Source organism: Leptosomus discolor, chromosome 7, assembly GCF_034619465.1.
Source record: "Leptosomus discolor isolate bLepDis1 chromosome 7, bLepDis1.hap2, whole genome shotgun sequence".
Taxonomy (NCBI): Eukaryota; Metazoa; Chordata; class Aves; order Leptosomiformes; family Leptosomidae; genus Leptosomus; species Leptosomus discolor.
The window spans coordinates 38576992-38587053 of NC_141397.1; the positions used below are offsets into that span (position 1 = coordinate 38576992).

Below are 10062 nucleotides of genomic sequence, written 5' to 3' on the forward strand. Positions count from 1 at the left end.
TTTTTGCTTTTCTTTGCCTTTCAGCAATGTCTCCTCCACTTTCATGTGGTTTCTGCTATCCTGGATCTCACTGTGCTTGTCAATCTCTTCCAAAAGCACCTTTCCTTTCCAGGGGAACAATTCGCAGGAAAAACAAAACCCATAGCAAAAAGTACCACTCAAAAGAGTTTTAAAGTACAGTAAAAGCCTCCATCCCTGCAGATGTGTAACTGCAGCAGGCTGACTGACCCTGGGTCTGGCAGCTGGAGCAGAAGGGGCTGAGTTTATCACATCCCACTGTCTTGCCAAAGCCATCTAAACACACTGGCTGCCAGGCTGCAGCCTGAGGAGCAACTTGCCCAGCCAGCACAAAGCCACAGGCTGGGAGCAAGGTTTATACATCAGAGCCAAAAACAAAGCTGACTGGGGAAGCTGACTGGGGAAGAAAAAAAACAACAAAACAAAACAACATTCAGAGAACAACATTCAGAGTTTCCAGTTCTGCACTTTTCCCTCAGCCACTGGGGAAAAAACCAGCCCCAAATATTTAACAGACCATTCGTGGAGCATGGTGCAAAAACCACGTGCAGCTCTGCACCAGCCCAATGCACACTCCATCCTTTGGCACAAGCGGCACTGGGTGCAGCCCCAGTTCAGCTGCCCCCAAGCAGGGAAAGCTGAGGTGTCCCTGTCCAGCTGCAAAGGCGTAGGGTGCCATCGCCATCTCCACCACAGTCCACATGCAGTTGACACCACTGAGAAAGGGCCAACACAGACAGACTCGAGAACAAAGCAAAAAAAAAATTTATTTAAGGAATACTTTTAATAACTTAAACCCAACCATGGCCTCATGCTACCTGCCCCCCCACTACCCCAGCAGAGGCTGGCGTTTGGCCTCTGCTTTTGAAGGAGACAGGTCTTTGCAAGCAGAACAACCACCCAAAGAAACAGCAATATTCTCTCTTCAGCATTACAGATTCAAAGCAGGCAGCCTAGGAAGGATTTCCAGCTAAAGGAGTTCAAAGCATGACAATCACGTTCCAACAATACTCTGGCTGCAGGAAACAGTATAACCTACTTCATAAATATAACCCTCCCCACCTCCTGCATGGATAGTAGAAGAGCCACTGGTTTCACAAGACTAGAAATGCAAGGCCCAGCTCCATCACGAGCACAGATCCTTGCTGAAGACTGTTCTCACTCTTCCCAATGCTACTAACACTCGGCAACGCTACAGGGAGGCAGAGAATGCCCCTGACAAAATGGAAAAGAACATAACAGCTCAGTTGAGGGATGAAGGAAGCATCAAACCAGAGGAGAGGAGCCAGCAAAGGACAAAAAAGGTCTACCAGGAGCCTGCCACTCCCTCCTACCTAAAACAAAAGGGGAAGAAACAAAAACAAAGGAAAAATTCCAATGCTGCAGGACCTCGCAACATGCAGCGTGGAGAGTAATCATCCTTGTGTAAGCGCTGCAGGGAAATGACACCTCACCAGGGCACAAAGCTGTCTGAAGCTGCTGGGCAGGAAAACTGTGTTTTAGGGCCGTTTAGGAAGGGAAAGCTGAACGCATAGCACCAGGGTCTTGTCTCCCACCTGACCAACACCAATGCTGCTGGAAGATCTGTTTTTGGATAACCAACGCTCCTGGCCAGAGGATGGGATGGAGGAGAGCAAGTGTCCCTTGGACAGTTCATGCCAAAAATCAGAGCCCTCCAAGCAGCCTCCTGAGCCACCAAGCTATCTAGAATGACAGGCATTCCCCAAACCTTCCCTGCAAGATTAATGGCTGAGATAACACACACCATAGAGAATTTGGCTTTGAACACCACAGACAAACTGGGAAAATCTCCCATTTCTTCCCCTTCTTCACCGAGCATCTTCCTCAGGAGAATGAATCATACTCATGTGCTAGCAGCTCCCTGACTTTCCCTCTCACTTTGCCCCAACTGCTGACTAATTAAATACAAAACACGATCTCACTGCAGTCACCGGAGCAGGAGACAGGCAGGGGAGTGCACAGCAAATGCCTGTCATGCCAGATCTCACACATAATGTAGGTATCAATCTAAAAATGTTTCAAGCTGAGACCCTGCTATAACTCTGCCACTTGGGGCATGCACGCACACGTCCATGGGAGAAGAGCCTGACGTAAGGGAAGGAGAAGCAGAGTGAAACAAGCTTTCAGGACACAGCGCTCAGTTAAAGAAAAATTCCCAAAAACTGTCCAAAGGTGGAAATCACCCAAAGACATGGGCACCGCAAGACACAGGCAGTGCGCAGGGACAAAGACAGAGCAGCTAGCCTGGTTTGGGCATTTAACGGACCACTCCAGTCCCACAGAAACAGGACTGCACCAGTTTGGAAGAGGGGGAAGGTAGGAGACACAGAGGAAAGCAGCTTTTTATACTCTCCTCAATGACTGCCCAACTGCGAGAAACTATGCACTTCACTGGGGCAGCACAGGTGATGCGCACAGTGCTTCCAAGCAGCGAGACGCTGGGGAAAGAAGTCTGAATGCAGAGGTGATCAGTAGCTCTAAGAGGTAACAGGGCTGCAATGCTAAACCAAGGCAGAAGACAACATGCAGACTCCAACCTCTAAAACTCACCTGGCAGTGCACTCCTTCCTAATTTGCTTGGCAACTATCAAATGAAAAGCCTAAACATTAAGGAAACACAGAAGCCCAGAGCGTCAGCAACCCAGAAGAAGACAAAGGAAGAGGGGAGAGGAAAAAAAGTTGCAGCGTGAAGAGACAGTCTGAGGAAGTCACGCCAGCAATTGTGTCACGTTGCTCCCAAGCCCATGAGCAGCAGAGGAAGATACAATGCTGATTTCCAGCTTAAGTTTCTTCTTTCTACAGCAAGATGAGCTTTGAGTGCTTCAGACGATCTTTTTTCTTTCAGTCCACAAGTGTCCTGGCCCCCAGCCTCCCCAAGCTTCTCCCTCCAGCCCTGCCCTTCTCCATTCAGGCAATCTTGGCCAGCCATTTCTTGAGGCCCTCGAAGTCAGCATCTCCCTCCTCTCCCTTGCTGCCCCGAGCACTGCACTCCACAAATTCCACCTTCATGGGTAGCTGAGAGAAGTCAAAGTCCTTGCCCTTCTTCCCCAGCTGGGCAGGGCCCCCAGTGGCTGATCCATCCAGACTGGTGGGGGCTGCAGAGCGGGTCACTCGTAAGGTGTTGCTGCAGAGAAGGGAAAGGGTCAAGAACTGTAATCCAGGGGAAGGTTACCTACACCATGGCTGCTGAGATGTTCCGGACCCGGCTGTGTCAGCAGGATGCTGACTACACTAAGGACAGAAGGCTCCAGGCTCTGCCCTGTGAGGCACAGGCAGCGTCAGGCACTTTGGCCACTTCTCCTAAATACCTGCTGGAAGGCACAACTGCAGGGAGCCTCAAGACAGCAAGACAGAGAGGAGGCCACTCAAGGAGAGGGTGCTTAAACAGGTTTTGTTTTGTAATAAACAACAGGAAGAGTCAGGTGAGAATGTCCTCATCCAAATTTCCCCAACTATCCCCATGGCAGACACCAGTCACTAGGAATTACATGTGATTTAGCCCACAGGGCTCAGGATCTGCACTAGTTTAACAGGTTAACTGGGAAGAGAGAGGCACCCATGATATCAGGGATGATGCAAGGGCTCACCCCACTGCCACTTGAGAGTGGGACTGAGAGGGGGATTGAGCCCCTCCACTGCTCCCGTAAGCAATGCCTGCCCAAGGACCAGGCTGCAATGTCACTGCTGCTCCTGCCCTTCAGCTTGCTGCAGCATCTCAACCCCCTGTCACGTGTGGAGAGGAAGGATGGACCTCCTTGTCCACACTCACCAGGCACCCAAAGGCAGAGGAGCACAGGGAAATGGAACAGCCCAAGAAACGCAGAGGCACTGTGATTTGCTTGCCTCCGAGGTCCCAAAAAGCAAGGCTAGGGAAGTCAAGGGGCTGCACCAGGCACAGATGCAAAGAGCAATCTCTCCCCAGGTCTTCAACTTCCTTGTGGATGGCACACTGTACCTCTTCTAGGGACAGAGCAGCCTAGCAGTGCCTGCTCTCAGTCAACCCCAGCTACTCCTTATTCAGAATGGAAATAAATTACTGGGCCACAGGGAAAGAACAACACTGCCCAGAGGTGTGAGCTCAGGAATAAGAAAACAGACACTTCCTTGGGTTCTCCACAAAAGGACATCCAAGTAGAGCAGCACAGGGAGGAGGATGGCAGCAATCTGCCAGCCTGCAGGGATAACACTGCCTAACAGGGCACACATAACCTAGAAATCCAAATTCTACATACAGGCAACTGGCAAATGCTCAACATCAGAACCAAGGAACGCTTATTTTCTGTGAGAGCTTGAATATGTGGCAACTAATTCCTTCCTTAAAAACAGGAAGGTCAGGTATTCAGCCTGGAAGAGGCACCAGAATAAATAACCCTGCTGCCGTCTACTGGCCAAAGAGGTTAGAGAACCACAGAATCATTTAGGTTGGAAAAGACCCTTAAGATCAAGTCCAACCGTACACCCAACACTGTCAAGTCCACCACGTGGCAACAAGATGGCCGTATCCCACGAACACGCATTTGTTTGGAGACCAAAGAGCTACATTCCTCTGCCCCCTCAAGGCCGCCTTGCCACTAACTGCACACGAGCAAACAGGATCCACAGGCAAAAAGAAAGTGAAATACCCAGTTCTGAGTGTGCGGGGAAGGAAAAATATCTACTAGATGCTGGTGGAGAAGTCCACCGCAGCACAAGAGCTACACAGGCCTCTCCCAGAGCAGATTTGACCCAACTACAATTACGGGACTCAGAGGCAGAATCTTCACACACAGAAATTAAAGACAGCTTAAAAATCATCTTCTACTTGCCCTCTCCCTGGATGGACATGCCAGCCGTTGATGCTGCAGCTCATTTCAGCTGCCGGCTTACAACGTAGCACAGTCTACAAGCCACTTTCTCCTCCTTCCACTTCCTCTTACAACTTAAAATTAGCAACAGATCATACTTTGTTTGTCTTCCCAGGTTAATGTCCTGACATTCAGAAACCAGCCCTGCCTGTACCTGAGAGAGGACAGCCCTGGGCCACGGGACGTATTGCTCAACCTAGGGATGGCAGCTTTTATGAAAGGACTGGGATGCTGTTTCTCCAACCCACAGCTTCTAGGAGGCACTACACTGTGCCTACTGCTTTTCTGCGTGCTTTAGACAAGGAGCAATCTTCTCTCATCCTGGTTACACACACACAGACAAAACAGACTGCTCTTTTTCTACAGTGAACTTACATGTGGCTTAAGGGAACTCCTTGAGCACTGAGGTAAGAGATAGAAAGGAAAAAAGCTCAGAGTGTTTAAGATCCAATTTCATACTTACAGCTCTTTCTCCAGCTGCTGTTGAATAAGTTTTGCTGATTTTGCCATTGTGACATCTAGAGAGAGAAAAGAAAAGGAAATCAGCTCTTTGTTTTTTTTGTCAGAATTCAGAACCCTATTCCTCCCCCTAAAGGTACAGACAGCAAAGCCTGCTCGTCTGCACAGTCATAAGAGTTACTGGGACAGACAAGGCTGTGTCTGCACTTGGAGAAGGGACGCTGGAACTTTGGGTTTGCAGGCATGAATGGAAGCAACCCAAAAGTCTGAAATAAGGTAAGGAATTCGTTTCTTCTTGCTGGGCAGTTAAGTTGTTTCAAATAGAGGATGGGGTTTGATGTCCTACCCACAAGGCCCAGCACTCTCACCTGTCCTGGCAGTACAGAGCTCAACACAGCACTTTTTCACCTACAGCACGTGGAGCCACGAGGGCCTCAGGCAGCTCCTGAAGTACCACACAAAATAACTAAGAAAATCAAACCTGATAATGTCCAAAAGCTTCAGATTGTTAGACAGGGATCCACATCTTCACTATAAAAGCTGTAGGGATCTGAAAATCTAGTCCTTTTCAGTGACTGGATGTTCCTGTTAGTCCAATCAAAACGCATCACCTTGACAGCCAAATGGCTGTCTGATTTTAACACTGAAGTGACCAAGTGTGTACAGAGAGTTCGTTACACACAAGTTGATCCTATTTTCTGCTACCTGACAATTCAGGAAGACAGTTCCACATAAGGAGAAAGCCACCTGCCTTACTTAAGCCTGTCTAAAAAGCTGTAGCCCTCCCAAGCGGTGCTTCTCTGCAAAACTATAAGGCATACCTGACCTAAGAATTCTTCCAATAGCTGCTAGAAATGTTCCTGCTGAGTAGTCCAAGTTTAAAACTAAGCTCCAGCCTTCATTTCACTGAAATCCCAACTCCTAAGAAATTCAGCCTCCACAGCATGAACCCCTGTCACTCAAGGACCGAATCCAATGCCCAGCCCACAGGGCAGCACACAATACCTTGCTTATTGCAAGCAATCAGCAGCGCAGGTGCATTTTTGAGCACGGTGCTATCAACCAGAACCTGGTACAGGAACTCTGCCACATCCTTCACCTCCCGCTGGAAGGCCACACTGTCCACCACAAACACAATGGCTCTGGAAGAAAGAGGGAAGAACACACGCTGGGCCTGAAACTCTGCAACCATCTTCCCTTGCAAGTATTCCAGCCTGGGCTAACGCATCTGTTTCCACAACTGATCTCATCCAACCCACGAGCATGCCAGCACGTGCTGGCTGAAATACACCCCGCGTTCAGCCCCAGCAGGAAACCTTTCCCTTTCTGCCCGAGGGATACACCACATCCCCTAAACCCTCCCTGCTGCAGTTGCTTTGCCTCCTGATGCACGACAAACATAGGTAAGCAAAAAAGTAGAACAGTAACTATCCCCCGCTGCTCCACGGCAGAGCTCTGACTCTCAGGGCACCACCACACCGAGTGAATGCAGCCCACAGCATCCCCACCACCACCATTTGGTTTATCCCTCTCCAAAACATCACCTGGCCCCTCCTCCCCTGCCAACTTCCTCTCCAGGTTACCTGGCTGCGGCCTTGAACCTCTCTAAGAACTGAAGGCGCAAACTCTCATGGCCTGGAAGGTCGATTAAGGTCACATTAGCGCTCTGGGGACAGAAATGAGAAGGTATCAGCAACATCTAACTGAGGGGTACCACTGATCACAGACTGGGGAAAACCAGTCTGATATGGATTCCAGTTAACCCAGTGCTGAGGCAGCACTGGGCGAGTGAATCCCCATATACTGAGCAGAGGCACGGAACTCTCCCTGAGGCACAGTGTCTCCACCAGCCCAAACAATTCTGACAGGCAAAAGAAATGCTGACGAACGACACCCATGGCCGGGCCTCAGCGAGGAGGATACCAACACCGGGAAACCACCCGCCAGCAGTGAGTGGACAGAGCACGACCACAGAGAAAAGAGAACATTCAACTCATTTCTCTTCCAAAGCACCCCCCTACAACTACCACACGCTCAGTGAGAGCGACAAAGCTTCATCAGTCACCTCTCTCTATACAGCACTGTCCCCAAAAGCAGGCAGATCTCCGCACAGCAAAGCCACAAACTCCTGTCATGCAAGTACCCAAGACAGAATATTAATCCCACAGGCTCTGAATCAAGTCATCTATACACACACAGAACCTACCCACCTGCAAGTTTACCTAAATACACACAATTTCGCTGGGAATAACACAAAAATGCCCTTGCAAGAGACTTTTTTAAAGTGAAAGCTACAAATGTTTCCCTTCCCACAGGTTGCCAGCCAGAGAAAGCAGGGACATTAAAGAGAACAAATGCCTCTCACACACTCCTGATCAAGACATGGCTAAGCAGGGCCATGTCACCATTCTCAAGATAATGCTCATTGCTCTGGAGAGGGCAGGGAAGGCTACACAAGACCCCAGCTACTCACTGCTCTTGAATTTTAACAGAAACCTTGTCTACAACTTAAAAATAGAAAAGCAACAGCCTGCATTGCAGCATTCCAGCACCTCTCCCCCTCCAAATACCTCCTGTCTGCTCAATCTTAAAGACGCAAATATAAAAAAAGCCCCTGCACTTCCCTTTACTAGGTTTTCAGCCCCTTATTATCACCACTGTTACTGAAGATTGCCATAGAGAAGCCACAAAAAACATCCTCTACTTTTACAATTCACGGGCACGTAACACGCTTCCAGCTTGCTGCTCTCACTCCCACACGTGCCCCTGGCAAGAGAAAGAAACTCTTCTGAAACCAGAGTCACCATAAACTGAAAATAACTAGGTCTGTGGCAGCACCAGGACCTGAAAGTAACCAGAAAAGCACACAAAGTTCAGATGGAGGCTCTTTCTAAGCCTGCTAAAGCTTTTAAATTTAGGTTTTCTTCGGAGACACAGAAATTACTGCCAAGCAAATAAATCACACAACAGAACAGTCCCTCACAAATCTCCCTCCTGCTCTGAACCACACTGCTATCCCCACAGCACTGTGCTTTACTCCGCTTGTAAAAGCAGCTCCTTTTGCTCTTCTATAGAAAAAAAAAAAATACCCCACACTAGCCAGCTTTCAAAAGGTGATACACAGATGTGGTTTTCAGTCAAAAAGGTATCACAATTTGCCAAGCAAAAGCTGCAGAGACGAGGAGTCCCTAATACTTCACAGTATTTTCCTATTTTCTCAGCATGCATTGCCTAGAAAAATCCTGTCCTACATTTGGATGAAACTAAGGACTGATTTCAAGGTGGGAACAATGAGTAGCACAAAAAAAAAAAATAATCAAGCCAGGTTTGGCACAGGGAGCAGAAAAACAGAAAGGCACCAGAGAAAAAAAAACAAGAAAAACATAGGCATCAGCCGGCTGTAGCAACCATGCATGAGTTACAGTATGGACTAGATAATCTCCAGAGGTCCCTTCCAACCCCTACCACTCTGTGAAAAACCTGCCCGCTCACCTTGTCATTGTTGACTCTGTAAACTGCGGAGCTGTCGGTTATCGAGGTCTGGGTATCGCGGTATTTGCCTGTCAACAGCTGGGGAAAAAAAAAACCCAGTCATTTTCAGAAAAAGGAGACTGAAGGAACACTGGCATCGTGTTTCATCCACCCAGAAACTGAAATGATCCGGGGTAACAGACTTCAGATATCTAATTTCAATTTACACGCGTGAAACAATTTCAGGGTTTTTTTCCCCTCAAAGAATTTAAAAAACACTCATAAAGAAAAAAAAAAAAACACACATAAACTTGTTTACATACTGAATCTCCACGTCGCCAAGACAAGGAAGAGAGTGTGCCTGCAAATCCTTCGGAGCACCTTCACCTCCGCACGGGAGGCCGCCAGGCGGCTGGAGCCGGGCCGCTCCCCCGCCCAAGGCTCTTTTCGCCGCCGCTAGGACCGACGGGCCGGCCGCCCACCCCCGCCCCCCCCGCGACTCCCCGCTCACCCTCGCGAAAAGCAGCGTCTTTCCCGCGTCGCAGAGCCCCACCAGCAGCACAGCCTTCCGGCTGCTCCTCCTGCCCTGCACAAACCTCCAGATCACTGCGGGAGAGAGAAGGGAGCACCTGAGCCCGCCGCCGGCGCCCCCTCAGCGAGCGCGGCCCGGCGCTCCCCCGCAGGCCCCCAGAACGTGGCAGGGGGGATCCGGGGTGGAGGGAGATGGTTCCTCGCAACTCACGGATCGTGATGGCGACGGCGAGCAGCGCCAGGAGGACGGAGAGCAGGGCAGGGTCGGGCGCCCCCAGTTCCCGCCGAAGCGCCTCCAGGTGCGGCTCCAACCTGCCCGCCATGGCTACCTCCGCGCACACGTCCTCGGGCCGCTGTCGCTTCCGGCCCCGCGGCCTGCCGGGAAGGGTAGCGCGAGGTCTCACGGGAGTTGTAGTTCCCCGGGGTGTGTGGGAGTTGGGGCGGGGGGGGGAGGAATGCTGAGAGCCTTGGAAGTCCAGGCGGTGATTGCGCCCCTCCCGGGCTCAGCATCATGTCCTTGGTTTGAGACTCAGACATGTTAAGATGTTTGGCCACATCTAGGTACTGCAGCTGGTTTGCCCCCCCGCCCCAGTTCAAGCAAGACACCCATGAATGAGCGCAAGCACGGAGGAGAGCCACCGAGATGGTTGGGGGGCTGGTGAGTCTGGGGGAGCAGGGCTTGGCGAGCCTGGAGAAGAGGTGGCCACATTTGTAGCAG

General features: G+C 50.2%; 1 protein-coding gene across 1 annotated transcript; it reads right to left on the reverse strand.

Annotated features, from left to right (window-relative positions):
- Positions 1–760: 760 nt before the first annotated feature.
- On the reverse strand, positions 761–9667 carry SRPRB (SRP receptor subunit beta). The gene is made up of 7 exons (XM_086468383.1): positions 9556–9667; positions 9325–9419; positions 8835–8912; positions 6926–7008; positions 6348–6484; positions 5347–5401; positions 761–3163 (listed from the first exon to the last, which is right to left on the reverse strand). Exons 1-7 carry the CDS (start codon positions 9665–9667, stop codon positions 2947–2949), a joined length of 777 nt encoding a protein of 258 aa, XP_086324509.1. The 3' UTR covers positions 761–2946.
- Positions 9668–10062: the final 395 nt, after the last annotated feature.